This window comes from Haliotis rufescens, unplaced genomic scaffold (assembly GCF_023055435.1).
Source record: "Haliotis rufescens isolate VD_foot unplaced genomic scaffold, xgHalRufe1.0.p SCAF_26, whole genome shotgun sequence".
In the NCBI taxonomy this organism is placed as follows: Eukaryota; Metazoa; Mollusca; class Gastropoda; order Lepetellida; family Haliotidae; genus Haliotis; species Haliotis rufescens.
Window position 1 is genome coordinate 5,118,622 of NW_025963957.1, and position 24,983 is coordinate 5,143,604.

Sequence of the window (24,983 nt, forward strand, 5' to 3'; positions counted from 1 at the left end):
AGCACATCATGATGGACCGTCTCCCGAACACCTCCAAGGATATTGTAGTGTTATATTTGTACGTTCACTTCACGCTTGTCCACCCGGATGTGTTTAGGCGACATGTTCGGGGACTTGTTCCCTCTGCAAAGAACCTCTGATTACGCGTTCCTAATTGCAGTTCGTGGCCCACATGCATTTCTTCAGATCAGCGCCTGGTTTGTTATCTTACTGGGGTCTTCTGTACACTGATATTTGGCATCAGAAATTTGCTTCTTTGCAAGACAAGATTGTCTAAATGTAGATTTCTGGGACTTGACTATGGCAAAGACATCTCGAGATTTTCACCCACACACTGACACAGTTGATAAAATGATTCACAACATGATGTCATTTCTACGCTTTAGAAAGTGAAAGATTTGTTTTTTTCGTGTGGATATATACTCAGTTGCCTGTATTGTAGCATGAGGGTTGTATTTCAACAATAAACTCACACAACAATTACAAATGTGCATGCATACGTCCGTCACTGCGCTAAGTCTGAGTGAGTATTGTTTAACGCCACTCTGTACAGTGTGGGAGAAAAGTCGAAAGTCATGTAGGTGAACAACATAATCAGGGCGAATCGGGAGTTCGAACACACGCTCAGAGAGAGAGGAGAGAGAGAGAGAGAGAGAGAGAGAGAGAGAGAGGCTCAGAGAGAGAGAGAGAGAGAGAGAGAGAGAGAGAGAGAGATGCTTTTCATTCATTGATGTATTTATGTATATATTTAGCGACAGACGATATTTAAACAATGTAGTGCTTAACTCTTCATCCAATCCAATGCAAATCATATCACCTAACCGAGCCTGATCACCCCTGCATTGAGTGAGTGAGTGAGTGAGTGAGTATGGTTTTACGCAACTTTTAACAATATTCTAGCAATACATTGGCTCCATACATGGTACCAAGGTCTTCGGCGTGACGAGTGAACGCTTTAACCACTTGGCTACTCGACCGCCCCCTCCCCCCCCTCTGGATTGAGACCCATATTGTAATCCAGAATCCCCATGGGGTGTCAGTGATGTAATACCGAAAATGAAAACGACACAATGTATTTCGTTGCCACACTTTCTTTTATGACACGATGTCACCCAGAAGGGCCAGATAATACAAGTCCCGCGTCCGTTGCCATCTGATAGAACATCCCCCTTTCTTCAAGGAGTCGTGTCGGGGAGTCCAGCTCCTTCACAGAACCGTGATCCAACACAAGGATCCTGAAATGGGGAAGTGTTATCATGATACCTCGAGTGTAGTAACTGGTGAATAATTGAGTTGGGTTAACGCCTGTTTAACATTGTTTTAGTTACATAAAGCCTCGGAAGCCAAAAATGATGTGCAGGTTGCAGTCGTTCCCTCGAAACCCACAATATTCAAACAAACTAATCTTAATTCTGATGTTTCTGATTGTCCGTTATCCTATACTGAGGGACCGACCATTTCATATTCGATAGGGGGCGAGGGTAGGGGTTGGGGTGGGTTGTCCTGGTGTGTGTGTGTGTGTGTGTGTGTGTGTGTGTGTGTGTGTGTGTGTGTGTGTGTGATTTTATAGGCTTGGTTTGTTTGTTTGTTGTTTAACGCCGCACCCAGCAATATTCCAGCTTTATGACGGCGATCTGTAAATAATCGAGTCTGGACCAGACAATCCAGTGATTGACATCATGAGCATCGATCCACGCAATTTGGGTACGATGGCATGCATCAACCAAGTCAGGGAGCCTGACCACCCAATCCCATTAGTCGCCTTTCACGACAAGCATAGTCGCCTTTTATGGCAAGCAAGACCTATTCTACCCCGGATCTTCACGGGTCCGATTTTTTATTGGAATAAGTAATGGTGCTTCAGGCTGTTGAAAAAGGAGAATCTGCCTGCCACAAAAAATACATTGTTGCAAAGTGTTATTTTAAAACAAAACAGGCACATATTTATAAACAAAAGAATATTTGGTTTTGAAGCTGAAGCCCCCATCCCCGAGTAAATCAAATGTAGGTCCTTAAATTGGATATGTTTTATTTTGAGATATAACTGTATCATGGTGCGTGAATTGTGTGCCGGAATACTATCACCTGTCGTAGTCCATGACCGTGTTGAGTCTGTGGGCGATAGTCAGCACCGTGCAATCCTTGAACTCTGACCTGATGGTCTGCTGGATCAAATCATCCGTTGCCATGTCAACAGCTGCTGTAGCCTCGTCTAGAACCAACACTTTAGCCTTTCGCAGTAGTGTTCTAGCTAGGCAGAGTAACTGTCGCTGACCAACACTGAAGATATGAACAGGGCAACTCAGATCTCTACTGTACGTGTATGCATTAAAGTATACCCATCCTCTAACTAGCCAGGCAAATTATGACACTTAAAGTCTTGTCTAAACCACGTAAACTACACACTGAAAGGAAGGTTATTGCCCTTAAGGCCTCATGACGTCACTCCGGGTTTAGTAACTTTAGTAAGGCACTTCTGTTTTATTCACATTGGCCAGAAAACATTTCAGCCGTTGAGGTAATTCTTGATTGTTTATTGTTGCCTCCTTTGGTGCCAACTCTTACGAACATGTCACATAACAGACGGATTGCTTCGGTACTAAAAAGGCAGAACTACCTTCAGACACTTTTCAGTGACCTTGACCTTAAATGAAGTACAGAATAAAGTTTGAAGTTAGTCGTTCTCCGTATCATTGATGTTTTTTTAATTTCACCCACCTGAAGTTGCTCCCGCCTTCTCCACAGTCAGTCTGCAGCTTGCTAGGGAGAGACACAACAAACTGTCGGAGATGGGTGTGGTCAAGAGCTGTCCATATCTCAGAATCTTTGTACAATTCCTGGGGGTCAAGATTCATCCTCAGTGATCCCGTAAACAAAACAGGATCCTGAAATAAATAAAGAATCGAAATAACACTCCAACAATTGAGTTGTTACATACAATAATAGATGACGTAGTCCATATGTAACAACGTTACGTTACTGGCACACCCTGTACTTCCAAGCACATGGACAATACGATATTAAATACAATACAAAAGTGTTTTTCCATACTTATAAACCGTCTAAATTGATTAAATGTTATAACGAGCATCTATAAATGAGGCGCTTCATTATAGCGCTTCCTTGAAGACGTGATATCATAACTTGCACGTGAAATTCGCTGACTTGCCAGGCGTTCAAGAGCACTTGGATGTGTCAACAACAAAACACAACTAAAATACTTACTTTTAAATGAAAGTGAAATCTTCGGTTTCTAAATGTTTGTGTTGCAATATCCCAATGAATAGGTTTATAAGTATGGTTTTCCACCAGATCTCTCTGATACACTGTTCATGAAAATTCGTATTTGCACTGCAGTGGATTTTAAAAAATATTCCTTGTCCCCTAACACAACTCACTTGTGGAATGATAGCAAGTTTCTCCCTCAGATCATGGAGTCCAATTTCTGATATGTCAATTCCGTCAATTAGAATTGCGCCCTCTGCTGGCTCAACGAGGCGGAAAAGGGAGAGCATCAGAGATGATTTCCCCGCCCCTGTTCTACCTACCACACCGACCTGTAATATTACAATGAAGGACATATTTACTAAAGGGGAGTGCATGTAATCAAAGTAGCTCAACATCATTGACCATGCACTGCAAACACGAAAAATCGATTTTTCTTTATTGTCAACGAATGTGTTTTTTCCGGAATCTGCGTTCAGCTCCAACATGGAATTTGCTGAAGAGAACTGACGCACTAGTAACTATAATCTTCAACCCTTATACAATGATGCAGGCACGCTGAAGCCCCCTTGAACTTCACTTGTGTTCCTTTAAACACAACGATCTGCTTGATCATTTACAGTTATAGAGATAAGCAGTTCACGTACTCATTCTAGTTTATTTGTAATATGTATTGGCTAGGTATTTTGTTTGTTTAATATTGTCGCACTCAGCAATAATCCAGCTTCATGACGGCTGTCTGTAAATAATCGAATCTGGACAGACAATCCAGTGATTGACATCATGAGCATCGATCCACGTAATTGGGATACGATGACATGCATCAACCATATGCATGTCAGCGTGCGTGACCACCCAATACCGTTAGTCTTACAAGCATAGTCGCCTTTTACAGCAAGCATGGATTGCTAAAGACCGATTCTAACCCGGGTCTTCACGCGTGACACGTGCGCTAATCTTCATTCGATTTAGCGAAATGACTTGATATTTCGGATTACTGTTGAGTGAGTGTTGTGTTACGACTGAGTCCAAGGTTATCACGTCACTCTTGGTCACTTAACAAGTGATTGATTGCATGGGCAACGATAAACGGTATCTATTCTAGAGCAGGGAGAAATAGGTAAATTGGTAAATTAAATATAATATTTGAATTCCTAATTGTACCATTATTTTAGAAAATACTAGATTCTGATCAGTCAATCAGAGGTTTCAAATCACAATAAACATCACTAATTGAAACAGCTGATGTAAAGGCGGCTGAGGCTGATGTTTGAAGAAAAGAACTTATCATTATCCGTCGGGATTTTGAAATAGTGATACGCGGAATTATATGTTACAGTGTGCAGAGTTTTAATGTAGAAACATCTTCCTGAGGCAAGAGAGTTAACTGACTATAAAAGTCCAGTTTTCACCCATGCCAAACTAGGCTTGAATTATGGAGTTATGTTTTGGCTGGACTAACGAGCCTGTGAATAGTCCAATCAAAATCTCGTAACGAAATCGACATCCGGTTCGTAAACTGATTTCGGTCGATTGCAGGATTTGCAAAGCATGGGTACCGTCAACTTGGTGTCAACAGATATTTTCCAAATCGTTTCATGTTATTAATCAAGGTGCTCACATGTTTTGATGCACTTCGCGAAGTAATACCCGTTTTATTACAATATAGATCCTTATTATTTATCAGATTCTCTTCACTGGGCGCCGTCATGTTGTTTGGAGCAAATGCATGTGATATCAGAGGTGGAATCTGATTGGGCGTTTGGATTGTCATAGAAGGGACATAACTCGTAATAGCCGCTGGTAGCGCCACGATCGAACCCATAAATTCTGGCTTAGTTCGGCAAGGTTGGGAACTGGAATATTTTAGTCAGTTAACTTCCTTGCCTCGGGAAGATGATGTAGAATGTACCATAATGCATTCTGTTCCCAAACTAAACGACCGTGTCACCTCTCAATGTTATAGCTTTCCATCCCAATAAATAACATTCCCTCACGATATTATACCAGTTCCGTGGTCCACTGGACAAAGACGTTAAAAGATGGTACTTGTTGTTACCCTGACTGACGCTCGGCTTTAGGGGACTGAAACAAGGATTGATCGGCTTGGAGTCAGGATACTGAGTGTGAGTGGGGTATTCATGTTAAACTACGTCGTGGTATCTCAGTGGCCTAGCACTATAAACTCGAAATTAGTCCAGACTAGTACAAACAGAAACACAGACACACTCGAATTACGAATTCTAGTATAATTCCCCTTGTATAAACACAATTCTACAAATATCTGGATGACATGATGCGTGTCATATTATCGTGAAATATTGATAGCATAGCCAATGAGTAAAAATTCAGCCGAAACTAGTTTTTGCATATTTCTACATTGTCAATTCCTCCTGCATTTCAATATCAAAAGGGAATTCCGACTATATGGTAAGCATGTTATATGCTTTATCACATTGGGATGCTGCCAGCTATACATCCCCCCGTCTGGCACCTTGAAAATAAATTCATATAAATGTCCTCCAGATGTTTGTCATAAAACTGTTTGAAAGCTTTACCGATGCCTTGATTGTTGTAACAAAGATCAAACAACAAGTCGTTTGACGGATAGTGCTCTTTTATATCTTCGTAGAAAGAGCACTGTGAAATGTAATTACAAAGACTGAAGCCGTTGGTATATTGTTTCACATAAAGGGCAAGTTGACCGCTGGAAAGTTGAAGCCATCCTTCACTCAATCTTTATGCATATATCTAAGCATGAAACAGGCCGGGTGGTTTAATAGGTCTTGTTCAGGTGCGTAATCAGAGCAAGCGAATTGGGTATTTGTACATTTTAGCACGATATCAGTTTCAATGAATTATCAGCCGATTCTTTTTCCAATGACCACAATAGACAACATTTCGTGTTTTCCGTATGCTACTGGATTGTGATATGAAAGGGTGACGAATGTTCTCAGCGACTCTGACACCAAAACCTACGAGGCGTCACACACTTGGTTCGTCTCAAACAAATTGCACCTAGACATGCTACGGCAGGATTCCATATTGGAATCACATGATTTAACCCCACTTGACATCTGTCAATCTTATTTAACTGTTCATACTGTTTGCGGGGCCTCCATCCAATTTCTGCTATACACAGAAAACAACGCAGGGGTTTCAAGCGCACTTTTCGCGGGACATGATGTTACACGGTTTATAGCCAAACCCTGCACTATCAACACCCCAGTGCTACGCAAGGTACCACATGTGTGGAGGAATCAGTCAAGTGGAACCTTGCGCTGTGGATGTATTGGACGAAACACCTTGATAAGCATTGGTAATACTCATCCTTACCTTTTCTCCCCCGTGAATTGTAAATGAGATATCCCGCAGTACCAAGTCAAGACCTGGGCGATATCGTAAACTGTAGTTCTGAAACTCAAGCTTTCCTGCGTCTGGCCAGCTTGGTGGCAACCGTACCGTGTCCTTTCTTCGTGCAGCCTATAACCAATGTGAGATCATGGCTTGAACATATAACGAAAGCTGGCTATTATTCATTCTCTGTTATCCAGTGTTGTATATCCCCATTATTTATCATCCAAAACTGGCTCCCACAGGAGATATTGCTTGGGTGAGATCAAGCGATATCTACACTGTAGATATCGCTGCAATGAAATTGTATCACAATGCTTTGCAGACCATTGTGACGTCATTGGTTACGATGACGTCACAATCAAATGACATCACTAATGGCTCTGCTAGTGAAGCTGTTAGCAGTACTTTTTACACTAAGACACTGCTTATTACTTTCTACAAACTGAAAAAGTTGTAAGAATGATGTTGGATGATAAATAAAATCGTGTCTTTTGATATCAAATATATCAACACTCGTTGATAAAAGTGGAAAAAAACCTCGGCAAGCATCGGAGTTTCCCCACTTTTATCAACTCGCGTTGATATATTTGATATCAAAAGACACTCAGGTGAGATTCTCTATATAATAGCTCGGAGCGATTCGCCACGACAGCTTCGTGTGGGAGTGACATTTCCTTCCCCATCTCCCGCATCGTAAACTTAGCACATAATGTCGCTCGTTCGTAAGAGGACTTTGATTGGGGGATATTTTTAGCGCTGTACCTTGAAATCGGGTTCAAAGCGAGGCCAGGGTATTTCTAATAACAGAATGGAGAAATACCCTGGATAATGGATCTGGGTTATAATTTAACGATGTGCATGTACTTCCCTGATGTTGGTTTCAGCCAAGGGCGTGAACCATTCGTGACCGACTCGTGTTATTCCGGGACAAGCCGAATAGCAGGTTACGGAAAGGGGCGAGTGGTGACGAATGGGGCGTGAACGCAAACTTAATACGACCGTGTAACTTTGTAACAACGCTGTACATGTAGGTTATTGTTTTTGTTTTTGTTTTTGATACATGCTCATGAAGGTAAATATACACCCGCAGCTAATTAGAGTGAAATTGCGCAACTTTCCTCAGATAATAATGAGCAGTTACCTCATTCGGGCTTTCAATGTACTCTTTGATTCTGTTCATAGAAATGAGGTTAGTTTCAACTTCACCCTGTAAAATCACAAACCATCCCATGCAGCCATTGATCTGAAACAGAGCAAAATAAGTAAATTACAAGTGATTCCAAGCCGTCGTGATTGGCTAACCAAGCAATTTACGTTTATTATTGTATAAACCGAAAAGAAATTAGGCCACACCCACTAGCGGACTACTTTTTCTGATTTGCTGATAATGGGCGGGGCTTGTGTTGCATTATCGCGCTGAACGATGTCGCTGATTTCGTACTTTATTCTACAGTTGTTTTGTATTGCTGAATACATAAACAGTTTGTGAAATATTATTGTTGGCTTATATATTTCATCATTTAAAGTTTTGAGTACATTGAGGTATACAAGTAAAACAACGATGTGTACGCTTTGCGTAAATTCGCATCGCATTTGAGTATTACGTTTAAACCTCCATAATGCACCAGTCTTTCCGATTGTCCCCAGTCCACCCTGGTTATAATGCCACCCTGATTATAATGCCACCTGTTTATAATGCCACCCTGATTATAATGCCCCTGGTTATAATGCCACCCTGATTATAATGCCACCCTGGTTATAATGCCCCTGGTTATAATGCCACCCTGATTATAATGCACCTGGTTATAATGACATGTTTTACTCAGAACGGATTTACTCAGAACGTGCAAAGTGCCCTGGTTATAATGCCAATGGCAATGTTTTCAGAACAAACGTTCCCATGGCCTGGTTATAATGCCTTTTTAAAAAATAATTTTGTCAAAATATTGGCAGTGTAGTTAATTTTATAATTAGGGTGGACTGTGCCTGAAATCAATTCTTACATAACCATCTGTTCTGCGTTACTTGGCTTACCTAAATCCCATAGGTCGGCTTGACAACTACTTGGATTCACTAGTTTCATTCGTTCACGTAACTATCACATGATACATCACAGTCTGGCAACAGTCGTGATCCTGATATCAATGATTCTCGATATTGAATAATTGAATTTCGCGCGAGGCAAACACAACCATCTTCGTGAGATTCTCACCACATCAGTAGACTACATGTACATGAAACACTTCCAAATGATTCATATGCTGTAATCCTCATTTAAGGCTGTCAAGAAGCAAACAATGTGAGTTCGAGGTTAACAATAATAAGACAGCTGTTCCAGTATGTCAGCACATATAAAAGCTGAACGCGCATGAAATCATTACACTTGTTCGTCATAAGGATATGTATTCGTGACTATTACACACAGTATATTATGTAAATGTGTTTTTAGTTTTGTGGTTAAAGGCATTCGCCCGTCACTCCTAATGTCGGGTTAGATTCAACGCCGTGAAAGTGATGGGATATTGATAAAAGCGGCGAAAACTATACTCTCACGAATCGGTTTCTATTTTTTATTGTCATATGTAGTCATTACCTCCATAGAGAAGGACGTCCCCAACCCAAGTAGAGCGCCAGACATGGGACCTTTGAAGACAGTACCGAGGAATGACGACATCGCGCATGCCAAGTTACCCACGCCAAGCATGTGTACACCCAACCATCTGCAAAACATTTGCAAGACTAAGTGCACAGAAATATAAATAAACGACAAAACCCTTTCCATATCCAATAGAAATGTCTGCATAAAGCAGAGTCGATTGTACGATTCAGTCTATATCATGAGCATGTGTTAATGAATCAGTATCAAATAGTTATGATACCAGGTGATCGCGAAAAGGTGAGCGTATCCTGCCCCACCGGTGGCACACGTCACAAACACATGCATAGGCAAGTCCTTTTTTCACCTGATAAAACACGGGAACATATGGTACAAGTCAAAATTTGGAAATGTCCTCCACATGTCTACCATAAAACGTTTTGAAAGCTTTACTGAGGCCTTGAATGTTGTACCCTTGAACAAACAACTTATGAGCAAGAGTCGTATGACGCTCTTTTAAATCTTGGTGGAAAGAGCATGCTCGATTGTATCTCAAAAGTTGTGAAATGAAAACACCAAAGGCTGGAGCTGGTGGAATATTGCTCGACATGGTAAAGCTGACTTTTGCAAAGTTGAAGTCATCCCTCTTGTCGTACAGTCTTGTTGAGAGTGTTTTGTAACCCTGAATCTGTATGCATAGATCTAAATATGAAACAGATGAGGCGGTCTCACTGGTCTCCTTTATTTCTAGTAGGTAGGTAAATCAGTGAGATGGAATTGGCTATTTGATTTTCATTGAACAGATCATCGATATACTACAAACTTAAGTTAAACTTCTTGGAGAATTGAAATTATTAATCAAATTTTAGGGAATTGGAGGAAAAGAAATTTAACATTGATAGGTAACATTACTGTTGTCAAAGCCTTGGCCCTGTCAACCTTAGTACATATATTTTCCTCTCTTCCAAACCAACCAAGTATATTCATTGATGAACTAAGCAAAATATTGTATAGATTCATCTGGAATGATGAAAGGGGCAAAATAATACGAACAACTTTAATTAGAAAATATGACGAAGGCGGACTGGAAATGATAGAGGAAAGGTATTTTATAATTTCTCTAAAACATCTCCAAAACAAGAACTTTCTACATGGGGCCAATATTGAAAACTGCATACACTTAGCTAACCTTCACTGGAGAGGGGGCGGTCGGGTAGCCTAGTGGTTAAAGCGTTAGCTCGTCACGCCGAAGACCCGGGTTCGATTCCCGACATGGGTACAATGTGTGAAGCCCATTTCTGGTATCCCCCGCCGTGATATTGCTGGAATATTGCTAAAAGCGGTGTAAAACCTCACTCACTCACTCACTCACTTCACTGGAGAGATGGTTTGGCTGCTTGGGGAACATTGTATAGAAGACACAAAACTAACTCCACAAACATTGAAGAAGTACATGTACTACCAGAACCTCTTTGGTGTAACCGTCAGTTTAAAAAAACTGATTTCATTATATGTAAGGATTTAGCTTAGTTAATAAGTATGGCAAATGTAACCTGCTCGTTTCACCTTTTATGAACATTGTTGTACACATGTAGCCAACTAAAATGTGCTGTCTGCTGTATAGTATAGGTATGTAACCTATACCTAATAAGTTTATCACCCGTGCTACTCTATGTATAACTATGTAACATCATATACTGAATTGAATAAAAAATATATTAAAAAAACCAATTTCCACTTTGGCTATAAACGTTTTGGAGGCACAGAGATGGACTTGACTCCGAAACTAGGCGATCAACTTAATAAATTTAACACATTCTTCTCTCAAACCCTCTTCGCCTCGGCTTGTCTGTTTCAACAAATGTAGCACTCGGCAAGAGTGACTGAGCTCTCAGACGTTTATCACTTTGAGTATGGTGCTGATAAACCTGGACACATGAACAGGCAGAATCGGGATTCGAACCCACAGTCATAAGTTCCTGGCTTTCCCAAGGGACGCAACTATGTAGAGTGATTTGCGGCGCCTAAGACGACTGGGTCACCCGTGCTCCCACTCGGCAAGAGGGTGACACATATGTTAGAAAGGTTTACAAATACCTGTTCGACAGCAAACCATAAAATTCCATCCTGTGCCAGTTGTCAATTACTTCCTCCAACTTTTTAGAAAACCTCCCTTGAGCTCTGTACGCCCTCACAATGTCAGCTCCTGCGACGGATTCGGTGAAGTGGCTCTCGATTGGCGACCGCAGCTTGGACTCCAAGCTCCTCATTTGACAACTTGTCTTGGTGTGACGCTTCTGTCGACATAACATTCTCCTCATTTTACAACTTGTCTTGGTGTGACGCTTCTGTCGACATAACATTCTCCTCATTTTAGACACATTGTATTTCTTTGAATGCTGCCTGGTATTTACCTGTATACTTTGTGCTGTGGAGGTAATACCGTATCGGATGGTTAACTTACCTGTATACTGTGGTAGTAATATCCTATTGGATGGTTAACTTACCCGTATACTGTGATTGTAATACTCTCAAGGAGGGTTAACTTACCTGTATACTGTGATTGTAATATCCTCAAGGAGGGTTAACTTACCTGTATACTGTGGTAGTAATATCCTCAAGGAGGGTTAACTTACCTGTATACTGTGGTAGTAATATCCTCAAGGAAGGTTAACTTACCTGTATACTATAGTAGTAATACGCCAGAGGAATGAGCAACGCCAGAACGTTGGGGGTGCTGTATGCAACCGCAAACATGGACACACTTATATTCATCGCACAGTCGAACCAATACTCGAGGCTATAGGGCAAATCTCCATCTATCTTCTCTATGTCTCGAGAGAAGCGATTGGTTATCCTGCCTATTGGCGTTGTTTCAAAGAATTCCATCGGTGAAGTCAGAATACTTGTCAGTAATCTGTGATGCAAGTCTCGGGACGCCCTTACAACACCTCGAGCCATTAACAGAGCATACGTCAGGATGCATAGCGCTGAAAAAATATTAGCAAAATAAATGTTTTTTCGTTTTCCCCTATATATTATAAAAATAAGCACTTCCGAACCAAGTATTGGTGATTTAAATAAATACATATATGGACAATAGAAAGACTACAGTTTTAGCAAGAAATAGTGGCGCACTTTTCGTAATAAATATGCATAAATGTTTTGGAAGGCCCGGTTAGAATCCAGGTTAGAATATGACCCCAGCAAGCTATTGCTTGCCGCAAATAAAATCGATAAAACCCTTTCCTTTATCATAAATAACTCTCTACCAAAAGAGTCCACTGTACAATGTGAGTGGTGCCATTGGTGTTTGGCAAACACGTGGTATCATCACTATTTGATAGTGATTCTTATAAACACATGCTCGTGATACAGTCGGAATCGTACAACGGAATCGTACAACCAACTCTGTGTTTTACATTTATTATGAATCACTATCAGGCTGTGATGATACCAGGTAAGAAATTAAATGGGATTTGGTCGGCTAGTTATTTGTTATTGCTGGCTGCATGTCATCGTATACGTACTCCAACAGCGTGAGAAGTTGCTTTTTTTATTCAGTAACTTGTAATCCTCTATATATCCAGAGCTAGTATTTCGGTAAACCCACACTAACGCCTGGATCCATTCCCGTGGTTGTATAGCTTCAGGGCGACTTGGACAAGAAATAAGTCTATTTGCGCCCAACACATCATACAATGTTTTACAATAAAAAATACAAGTAGATTCACTGAACGAAACATATAAACAATCTGACATAGTACCCGATTACTCTGATGAAATGACAGGATCGTCAGCTTATTGAAATGGATTAAAACATCAATCAAACACAAGTTGTTTTGAAAGGAAGCAGAAACTATAAGAAAAAGAGAAATGTTCAAACGATTTAAATTGATACATCTATTTGGCGCAAAGTTCATTTCTACCAGAGGACCTCATTAGATTGTCCCATATTTGCCTGATGCAGTCACATGCTGTAGTATGCCCTTTGAATGGAACCACAGAGCATGTTAGGGCCCGATATTGCCGGAAGGAAAAATGTTTCTCTTTTCGCCGCACTTCTAAGATTGTGTCTTATGTTAATACAACGCGGACATCCCAATAGGTAATGTTGAACTGTGGAAGGCGTCTTATTACAATGGTCACACAAATGAGATGCCTCCTTATCAATAACACCTGTGTCGGCATTTAGTGACATGTGACCAAGACGAAGCGCAGTTACAACAACTTCATCACGTCTCTTTTACTATTTTGTGTAACTAATAGACAGAGTCTGTACATATGATCCCAGTCGAACCAACATCCCACATTGTTGCAATTTTATGGAAACCGACTGCGCAATGGCATATTCGAAAATCCTTTGGCAAGGCCTCAACCTCATCCTTTAACAATTTAGCAAGATTATCCGCTATTTTATTATCCTCCATGACATTGAACCCCTACAATATCACATGAGAGATATCAAGTATTCACAATTGTGTCTTGTTTCAAAATTTCGTAAACCCGTGTACTCCTGATTGCAAATTACTTTCGGAGCTTCTGTCTGTAGTCTTACATGCATGAGTGGCCTCTTCGAAATCCTGATTGATTTTGCATAAAGTAGAGGTAAAGGAAATTGGTAAAACGAAGCAGGGTGGTGCCTTGACCTGGCTTTGGTACAGGTATACTTATGGCATGTCTCCAATCCTTTGGAACAGATCCAGACCGTCATCACATATTCAACAGCAAGCGAATAACTTCAAGAGCAGAATCAGGCATATTCTTAAACGAGACACGTCATGCTGTTTACGCTTTTTGTGAATATTTAAATAGTGTGAGTGAGTGAGTTGAGTTTAACGCCGCTTTTAACAGTATTCCAGTTATATCACGACGTGTGGTAGGAAAGCCCGACGTGATGCAGGTCTCAGACGTTTACCACTTCGGTGAAACACACGTGCACGGGTGTGGTACTTACAAACCTAGAAACATAATGGGGCGAACCGGGATTCGAACCCACAATCCTAGGTTTCTGGCGTGCCCAAAGAGCCATAGCCGGTCGTCCCCATTCCCGTGGTTCTCGCGATCTCAAATTATCCGTCCTTGATGTTCATGAACATTTTACTGGCTAATCAAAAGCCGAGATGGGCAAGGGAGAAAGATTTATGAGGGCTTTCTCTTGCGTGCCAGTCAGTTTTTCAAAGTGTCGAAATCAGTGGGACTGGTCGCCATGGTCGCCATGTTATGATATCACCCAACATTGAGGCTGGTTTGTAACTCGCATTCTAATTGGCCCGTTAGACTGAGTAGCGTAGCCAATCAAATTGGCTGATGGAAATCAAGGAGCGGGTGGGTGATCTACTTCATTGTGAACAGTATATACCATTGAGGAAGTTACTCGCAGTGACATTATACGTGAGCAAAATATCTAGTAGCACACATGCATTGAAACGTGCACGCTATTTTCAACAAATCATATCTTGTCTAGATTAGCAAAATGTAATCTAAGGGATTTTGGACGTTTGGGTCAACGCCAAAAAAGGTTTTACGCAACAGAAGTGCGATCATCTTCAGCCCCTATCGATTGTTAACATATGAAACAAAGATCACATCATTGCGTATAACAACCAAACTGAATATGCGTTCAACTATCAAATTTAGAACGGACATTTCTGCCAATTATGAAACATTGAAACTTCTATCTTCCAAATTAAGTAATGCTTGTGCGACATTTTTAATACATATGAAAACAATTAATTAAAAAAACATAAACAACATTTATGCCATGTAATTCTACGACGATACGTTCATTATTTATCAATACATTGTAAATTACGAACACAGAAGCATATAAACATATCTTATCGCATTGGGAATGTCATTATATCCTCTATATACGCGTTTGAACTTTGTGCATGGGTTTGGAAAATTACTAATTTTTAAAAATGGATTCCAATTATTGAATGGATTGGCAAGTCATGCAGCAAATTGACATGATACTTTCAGACAGACAGTATGAAATACGAAATGTTTCAGCTTGCTTTGACAACCCGATTGCATCAGTCAGGTACACGACTGAAGCGCACGCAAACACTTTCCAAGGGAGTTAACTCCCTGATCTTTTCAGTATAAATAGCCACAGACTTAACAATATAAACGCGGAAAATAAATGCTTGCTTCAGATTGCTTGCTCTTTTACAGAAGTTCGTAAATTTTATTTTACCAGAAGGTTCGTAGTATTTTAATAGGGGAAATTATGTTTTGATTTTAATTGGTTCAACAAAACTAAACTATAAATATTCTGGTTCGTAGTAGTATCTCATTAGGTAAAGTATGTTTGCTCAAAATATTTATGATCTCTATTTTCACAACATGTCTGTACGACTGCAAAACTTTTAATTAACTGTGATACCTGGTTTATCTACCGTAGCAAACCTTTATATCTTCACAGATGTTTAGAGAAGAAATTACAATTTTATCAACAAGTAAAGAATTTTTATTATCTTTGATATATCTTTTTAGAAACGATACCCGCACTATGGTGTAGAGTTAACATTTTGGGGAGCAATATACAATGTAGCGTAGCGCAATTGAGACCGGGGAACCAGGTTTGTTGTGTAGGAAATTAATAGACCAATCAACGTTCGCGTCTCACGGCGGAGAAGAGAGTTTTCCAGTCGTGTATATTGCACGGCATTGGTCCACTATTTGCACGATATCGTGTATATAGACGGTCCGGTGTGTGTGTGTGTGTGTGTGTGTGTGTGTGTGTGTGTGTGTGTGTGGTGTGTGGTGTGTGTGTGTGTGCGTGCGTGCGTGCGTGCGTGTGGTGTGCGTGGTGTGTGTGTGTGGTGTGTGTGTGTGGTGTGTGTGTGTGTGTTTGTGTGTGCGTGCGTGCGTGTGTGCGTGCGTGCGTGTGTGTATTTGAGATGATGGGAATGAATCAAGGGGTTAGTGCAGGTTTACCGAAACGCGAGTCCTGAAGATATAGAGGATGGTCACTCGTTTGCCTGACCCGGACTCCATTATTTACAGATCAGGCTCATATATATATCTCGAGTATAGCCCAGCCTAACTTCGGGATACAATAACAAAGACAAAAGTCTAATAAATGAAAATATCAATGCTCACACATGACCAGTCCAAATCCGCTGTAAACTCCAAGGTACTTCATGTTGATCCTCCATATGTCCTCCCGTGTTACATTCACCAGGTCCTCAACCCTAGCCCCCTTCAACAAAGGGTCCTCGGTCCAATTAGCGAGCCAGATGTTGGCCCAAACAAACAGGATATAGTAGAGCGCAAAGGCCACAACCAGCCCTAACATATGCCATTGACCAAAGGCTTTCATATAGTCAAAAAGCAGGATCCATTTTTCCTGTACGTGAAAAAAAGTACCACAAACATTTACACACTCATAAAATAAAAAAATGAATCAAAACTTGGAGAATGTACATATTATAGTGTCGCTTTTATTTTAATGACATGTAGGGCTTGGAGTTAATCTTTATAAACTTTATAAATGGCTGTTCTACTCTACCCATCCCCTATTATTTTGGATAGATCGAACATTCTTGCAATGTGTATGTATGTGTAACCTACGTTGCCACTAATATCTTTCGTCTCCTCCTCGTCAGCGACAGCGCCAGTCGTATCTTCAGTCTCCTCAGACGTAGACATGTGTCTGGAGGTCGTCGATGACTGCCTTTCGTATCCAGGCTCAGTGGAGTGCTCCTCACTGCATATAGATGGTGTTGGTAAACATATCACACAGTGAGGGAAGATGGTGTTGGTAAACATATCACAGTGGGGGAAGATGGTGTTGGTAAACATATCACAGTGAGGGAAGATGGTGTTGGTAAACATATCACAGTGAGGGAAGATGGTGTTGGTAAACATATCACAGTGAGGGAAGATGGTGTTGGTAAACATATCACAGTGAGGGAAGATGGTGTTGGTAAACATATCACAGTGAGGGAAGATGGTGTTGGTAAACATATCACAGTGAGGGAAGATGGTGTTGGTACACATATCACAGTGAGGGAAGATGGTGTTGGTAAACATATCACAGTGAGGGAAGATGGTGTTGGTAAACATATCACAGTGAGTGTGTGTGTGTGTGTGAGGGGGGGGGGGGGGGGGGGGGGGGGGCGTGTACAGGTGTTTTTTCGATACAATAACGACATAGTATAATTGGAAACTGTTAATTCAACACTACCAGCTATGCACTATCATCCCTATAAACCAGCCCCCTGTCTGCGACCTGTGTATAGTTGACGACACTAATTAGCAGGCGCAGCAGTCAGAGAACACCAGTTCAGCTTTTTGCATATTGCACTTTGCAGCTCTTCGGGATATTTTAGATCACTTAGGAAAGTACTTCCGAGTGTATGGTTGCAGTGTGTTATGTGAATTATGTCTGTTGAAGGAAAATATGAAATAACCCAAATGAGCCTTGAAGTCTAGGTATTGATGCCATTGTACATTTACTATATTTTGCAATCTTCAACACTATTGACCCTAATACTTTACAGAAATAAATATATTGATAATTAATTTGTCGACCTAAAGAACAACCGATTGTTTCATATGGCAAACATATGCCATGACAGATTAATTAGTGGGTTGGTGAGTTGGGTTTAACGCCGCTTTTAATAGTATTCCAGTTATATCACGTCATGTCAGCTTAATGTGGGAGGAAAGCCCAAAGTGATGCAGGTCTCTGAACGTTTACCACTTCGATGAGACCCACGAGCACGGGTATGGTGCTGACAAACCTAGAAACATAATCGGGGCGAACCGGGATTCGAACCCACATTCATAGGTTTCTGGCGTGCCGAAGGGACGCATCTCTGCACAGCGAAACGCGGCGCCTACGACTGGGCCACCCGCACCCCCAGATTAATTACTAAGATCGGGTGTCTATTATAGATTAAACTATGTGTACTACAGCATCAAACATTCACCGAATATTTTCAGTGAAGATAATAATAATAATAAGCATTTATAATGCGCCAGATTCCATTCACCAAGTGGATGCTCATAGCGCTACACTGTTATTACCCCGGTCAATGGATCAGTGGGCACTCGATGTTCATTGTCAGCTCCCTGGGGAGTATACAACCCAAAGCTGCCTGATTACTATTTGCTATGATAACGTGTATGATTACCACCACCACAGATAACGAGAGGTAATTTTACAAACCTTTTCAGCCTCTTTAGTGTACTTTTCAATTGATTTGATAAATCATCATCGTCAGTTGCCAAATCTGTTGAAAAAGAATGTTCAGTTTTCGGTTCAGTTTGTAGTTTTGAAACTATTTCAAGGCGGGTATCAACCTGACTTATGTATGAAAACACGAACACGCTGTTTTGTAAATGTCAGAACGTTTCAAAGAATTCTAGTCATGGTGTGACGGCACATTTTCAGTCATTGGATTGTTTTGCGCAGATTCAATTACTTACAGCCTGTCGTAATATTACTGGAATATGTAGTGTTAAACAACATTCAACATTCACTCAAACATTATAATGGCCAGCCCTTTTCTCCTGTTAAACGACTTAATTAAGACAGAAAAATCGCCAAAGAATGATTTGTCTTTGGGTAAATATTGTTCAAAAATCAGCTACAGATGTGGTGATTTAATATATACTAAGATATGAGGAATATTCGCGTTAAGGTTGATTGTCATGTTGAAGTCGAAAAGGTTAATCAATCTTCTGGTGATAATATTAACCACATCCATTGTTCAATATAAGAGTGTTACATTATCAACTATTGCATGTTTGTAAAATATAAGAAATATAAATAAAAATGTGTAAAAATATATGTTTCTTCGGCATCTTTGAAAACAATTTACTGTCATTCCCCGGCCTCAAATCGGCTGTTCACTATCGGAGCAAGACATAGAGAAATACATGTATGGTAGTTTACCTTCGATATCATCTCTATTGTCCTCGTACTCTGCCAGGCACGACTTGAGAACCTGGGTAAACGCCCCCTCGCTGTTGAGAAGGTCGCGGAAAGACCCTGTCTGTGCGACCGTGCCCCTCTCAAGGACGATGATGTTGTCAACGCCAGGTAGATATCGGACGTTGTGCGTCACCAAGATTCGTGTCTGTGTAGACAACAAGTTATGAATACAACGATTTAACTTACTACGTTGCACACATTTCATGTGTTTGCGTTCAAGGTGCGCATTTGGAGAACACTTCGATATCATTGTTTCATCGCCGTCCGATGCAGGTGTATGGTTTTAGTAGCTAGTGAGGTGAGGTGAGGTGAGGTGAGGTGAGGTGAGGTGAGGTGAGGTGAGGTCTTTTGGTATGACGCAGCCGGGGTTCGAACCCCCAACCTTCCGCTCTCCGGGCAGATGCTCTAACACTTGACCACGGGTGTGGTCTGTATGTAATGGGAATCACTGGGGGAGGGGTGGTCCAGTCATGTAACACACGTTGTGAGGTACCACTAGGGGGCCTCGGCTGGCCCAGTCGTATAAGGCGTCGGTATTCACTACGTAGAGTCCCTAAGGAGCTCCAGACACCTATGATGGTGAGTTCGAATCCCGTTCCACTCTAATTATGTTTCTATGTTTGTCAGCATCATACCCATGCTCGTCGTGTCATTCTGCAGCTAGTTGTCCTTTCCCTTCTCAGAAGACAGCCACATTGGACACTGTTCTAACAGGACAATGCAATGCCCTACACGGCTCGAATAATCCGGATTTTCTCAATATCAATAACGTACCCGTGTTACCCTCGCCGTCACACTCACCCGGCCTCTCATCGATCTGTGAGGTCATCTTCAGCGACACATAATACAACATCCACACCTGCCGAGCAACGTACAACATCCACACCTGCCGAGGAACGTACAACATCCACACCTGCCGAGCAACGTTCAACATCCACACCTGCCGAGCAACGTACAACATCCACACCTGCCGAGGAACGTACAACAGCTGAATCCTGCCGAGCAACGTACAACATCCACACCTGCTGAGCAACGTACAACATCCACACCTGCTGAGCAAAGTACAACATCAACACCTGCCGAGCAACGTACAACATCCACACCTGCCGAGCAACGTACAACATCCACACCTGCTGAGCAACGTACAACAGCTGGAACCTGCCGAGCAACGTACAACAGCTGGAACCTGCCGAGCAACGTACAACATCCACACCTGCCGAGCAACGTACAACATCCACACCTGCCGAGCAACGTACAACAGCTGGAACCTGCCGAGCAACGTACAACATCCACACCTGCTGAGCAACGTACAACATCCACACCTGCCGAGCAACGTACAACATCCACACCTGCCGAGCAACGTACAACATCCACACCTGCTGAGCAACGTACAACATTCACACCTGCCGAGCAAAGTACAACATCCACACCTGCCGAGCAACGTACAACATCCACACCTGCCGAGCAACGTACAACATCCACACCTGCTGAGCAACGTACAACATTCACACCTGCCGAGCAAAGTACAACATCCACACCTGCTGAGCAACGTACAACATCCACACCTGCCGAGCAACGTACAACATCCACACCTGCCGAGCAACGTACAACATCCACACCTGCCGAGCAACGTACAACATCCACACCTGCTGAGCAACGTACAACATCCACACCTGCTGAGCAACGTACAACATCCACACCTGCTGAGCAACGTACAACATTCACACCTGCCGAGCAAAGTACAACATCCACACCTGCTGAGCAACGTACAACATCCACACCTGCCGAGCAACGTACAACATCCACACCTGCCGAGCAACGTACAACATCCACACCTGCTGAGCAACGTACAACATTCACACCTGCCGAGCAAAGTACAACAGCTGGAACCTGCCGAGCAACGTACAACAGCTGGAACCTGCCGAGCAACGTACAACAGCTGGAACCTGCCGAGCAACGTACAACAGCTGGAACCTGCCGAGCAACGTACAACATCCACACCTGCTGAGCAACGTACAACATTCACACCTGCCGAGCAAAGTACAACAGCTGAATCCTGCCGAGCAACGTACAACATCCACACCTGCCGAGCAACGTACAACATCCACACCTGCCGAGCAACGTACAACATCCACACCTGCTGAGCAACGTACAACATTCACACCTGCCGAGCAAAGTACAACAGCTGAATCCTGCCGAGCAACGTACAACATCCACACCTGCCGAGCAACGTACAACATCCACACCTGCTGAGCAACGTACAACATTCACACCTGCCGAGCAAAGTACAACAGCTGGAACCTGCCGAGCAACGTACAACAGCTGGAACCTGCCGAGCAACGTACAACATCCACACCTGCTGAGCAACGTACAACATTCACACCTGCCGAGCAAAGTACAACATCCACACCTGCCGAGCAACGTACAACATCCACACCTGCCGAGCAACGTACAACATCCACACCTGCTGAGCAACGTACAACATTCACACCTGCCGAGCAAAGTACAACATCCACACCTGCTGAGCAACGTACAACATCCACACCTGCCGAGCAACGTACAACATCCACACCTGCCGAGCAACGTACAACATCCACACCTGCTGAGCAACGTACAACATTCACACCTGCCGAGCAAAGTACAACAGCTGAATCCTGCCGAGCAACGTACAACAGCTGGAACCTGCTTTATTGGAGGGGTTGGACCGCATACCCAATTAGTCATCAGAAGGCTTACATCATCGATCATGCGTTTGTTTCCAGGCCTGTCTGGACGCCCGAGGAGGACACACAAGACATTATTGCCCTTACTGAAGCTTTCAATTGTTATAAAATTTTCATCGTCTGTTTTGTGAAGCGACATTTAAGTCCGAAGATGTGATTGATAGCTTCTTATTCCTTCATCCCGAGTGCCATAAAATTGTCTTTTGGCTTGCTGTACCATAAATGATTGAACTTAATACATTCCAAATGACATGTGTACATTTTCTCGAATTCTTTTTATAAGCAGTCTAAGTCGATGCATACTTTCCTTTCATCAGTAGTTCATTATCTGGTAGAATTAACTGTCTTTGTAGGAGGTCCAGTGGCATTTCATACAGATACCCCCTATCAGAATTAACGTGATTAGTCATTACTGGATACTCCATGGAAACTACCTTGTTCCGTAACATGCTGCCGGCACCTATCACGTTGTCAAAGATGTGTTTGCCCACGTGGCTGTCCACAGCACTGAGGGGGTCGTCAAAGAGGTAAATGTCGGCGTCGTTGTAGACAGCTCTGGCTAGAGACACTCTCTGCTTCTGTCCCCCACTCAAGTTGATGCCCTGATGACAAGATTGGGAACACATAGAATACACAAGACACAGTAGACAGCTCTGGCTAGAGACACTCTCTACTTCTGTCCTCCGCTCAATTTGATACCCTGATGACCAGATAGGGAACATATAGAATGCACAAGACACAGTAGACAGCTCTGGCTAGAGACACTCTCTACTTCTGTCCTCCGCTCAATTTGATACCCTGATGATCAGATAGGGAACATATAGAATACACAAGACTCGGTAGTCAACTCTGGCTAAAGACACTATCTGCATCTGTCATCCCTCTATTTGATACACTGATGACATATTATATAGGAACATAAGTTTCTGTTGCAATTAAAATATTAAAATAATGCCATTAACGGGCTCATTGAGATAATCTAAACTTCTGCCAATGTCATCCAAAGTTGGAACTGACCCGCTCTCCGATCATTGTCAAGTCGCCATCAGACAGGACATCTATATCAGGTTGTAAAGCACAGGCGTGGATCACCCTCTTGTACAGCCCTTCGTCCAACGGTTTGCCAAATAAGATGTTGTTCTTCAAGGAGTCGTTCTGGATCCATGCTTGTTGTGAGACATAGGCTATACGACCCTGTGAGTGAGTGAATGGTTCAATAAATCTTACCAAGTTAACAAATTATGCAAGTTTTATCACAGCGACAAGTATCTAATGAAGTTGAGACCTGGTAAACCAGAGACTGAAAACACGAGCAACGGTCAAAGACATCGTCGACGATGAGCGTTAGTCAGCCAAACTAACATGGCTTGACCACATTATCCAATCTGGTTGACGCTTACGACAAGCATATTCTGCCACAAACAGACCTCACACATTGTATTAATATTGGGATCTTCGACATGGCAAGTAAATGTAATAACAACTATAGTTCCAATCGCCCTGGACAGGAAAGAGCTTTATTTACTAAAGGGTGGAATAGGCTTTGATTATTAATCCAGTGGTCACCACAAAAACCAGACTAACCTGCACTCCGAGATGACCTGTCACCTTGTCAATCTCACCAAGAACAGCTGCGACCAGGGACGTCTTACCAGATCCAACGTGGCCAACCACGCCCACTAAACTATTCTCGTATATGCTCATGTTTATCCTGAAATGATAAAGCGTACATCTCAAGCTATATAAGGCCTATATGTAGCACATCTCAAGCTATATAATGCCTATATGTAGCACATCCCAAGTTACATAAGCTTTATGTGTAGTACATCTCAAGCTATATAATGCCTATATGTAGCACATCTCAAGTTACATAAGCTCTATGTATAGTACATCTCAAGTTATATAAGGTTTATATGTAGTACATCTCAAGTTATATAAGGCATATATGTAGTACATCTGAAGTTATATAAGGTCTATATGTAGTACATATCAAGTTATATAAGGTCTATATGTAGTACATCTCAAGTTAAATAAGGTCTATATGTACTACATATCAAGTTATATAAGGTCTATATGTAGTACATCTCAAGTTATATAATGCCTATGTAGTACATTTCAAGTAATATATGGTCTATATGTAGTACATCTCAAGTTATATAAGGCATATATGTAGTACACCACAAGTTATATAAGGTCTATATGTAATACATTTCAAGTTATATGAGGCATATATGTAGGATATCATAAACTATATAATTCCGTGTGTTGGTGACAGGTGACTCACTTTCTTAGTGTTGGCTCGTGGTTGTCATGCCATGAGAAAGAAGCTTTTCTCATCTCTATTGCTACACCTGCAAAATACATATTCTAAACACTGACATACTCTTTGGTTTAGTGTGTTTGTTTGTTGTGTAACATCGACTCAACGACGTGGGACGGCTGTCTGTAAATAATCGAGTCTGGACCAAACAATCCAGTGACTGACATTATGAACATCGAAGGGGCGGTCGGGTAGCCCAGTGGTTAAAGCGTTCGCTCGTCACGCCGAAGACCCGGGTTCAATTCCCGACATGGGTACAATGTGTGAAGCCTATTTTTGGTGTCCCCAGCCGTGATATTGGTGGAATATTGCTAAAAGCGGCGTAAACCGCTAATACTCAATCTCTCCCTCACTATGAACATCGATCTATGCAATTGTTAACCAGTAAGCGAGTCTGGAAGGCTAGTAGTTCTAATCCGGGTCTTCAAGGGTCTCTTTGGTTCAGATGTACACGTTACGGTTAACTCTTTTCCTATGTCGATATTCATACAGTCTTCATCAAGCACATTGTAAGATATGTCATGGTTTAATGTTATATTCTATATCCTCTTCTCAGTGAACATAGAAAACCAACGATATTCCAAATGTAACATTTGCTCATGACCATCAGATAAATTTATTCACATTGTAAAGCAAGAAATATCTACTGTCTTCACATATTGTTTTCTTTTCAGATTACAGTTTACAGTTTCCATGGCATACATGAATGTACCTTTCGTATTTCCGCACTGATCCGGGTTTGTATCAAATTCTTCTTCCCTGAAAAACTTCTGTAGTCTCTGGATGCTGACGTCAGTCTGGAACAAATAC

General features: G+C 41.8%; 1 protein-coding gene across 1 annotated transcript in view; it reads right to left on the bottom strand.

The window, feature by feature from the left end:
- Window positions 1–1,075: 1,075 nt before the first annotated feature.
- The window catches only part of LOC124147362 (multidrug resistance-associated protein 1-like), a 34,436-nt gene continuing 10,528 nt past the window's right edge, over window positions 1,076–24,983 (bottom strand). Inside the window, exons 9-26 of the mRNA XM_048402472.1 lie at window positions 24,886–24,970; window positions 24,138–24,204; window positions 23,438–23,564; window positions 22,871–23,047; window positions 22,288–22,455; window positions 19,092–19,275; window positions 18,363–18,426; window positions 16,760–16,895; window positions 16,289–16,535; window positions 11,858–12,168; window positions 11,276–11,475; window positions 9,176–9,302; window positions 7,724–7,825; window positions 6,562–6,708; window positions 3,399–3,557; window positions 2,719–2,885; window positions 2,086–2,280; window positions 1,076–1,235 (exon numbers count right to left, since the gene is read on the bottom strand). Of these exons, the coding sequence (XP_048258429.1) occupies window positions 1,109–1,235; window positions 2,086–2,280; window positions 2,719–2,885; window positions 3,399–3,557; window positions 6,562–6,708; window positions 7,724–7,825; window positions 9,176–9,302; window positions 11,276–11,475; window positions 11,858–12,168; window positions 16,289–16,535; window positions 16,760–16,895; window positions 18,363–18,426; window positions 19,092–19,275; window positions 22,288–22,455; window positions 22,871–23,047; window positions 23,438–23,564; window positions 24,138–24,204; window positions 24,886–24,970 (2,790 nt within the window). The 3' untranslated portion in view covers window positions 1,076–1,108. The remainder of the gene's footprint in view (window positions 1,236–2,085; window positions 2,281–2,718; window positions 2,886–3,398; window positions 3,558–6,561; window positions 6,709–7,723; window positions 7,826–9,175; window positions 9,303–11,275; window positions 11,476–11,857; window positions 12,169–16,288; window positions 16,536–16,759; window positions 16,896–18,362; window positions 18,427–19,091; window positions 19,276–22,287; window positions 22,456–22,870; window positions 23,048–23,437; window positions 23,565–24,137; window positions 24,205–24,885; window positions 24,971–24,983) is intronic.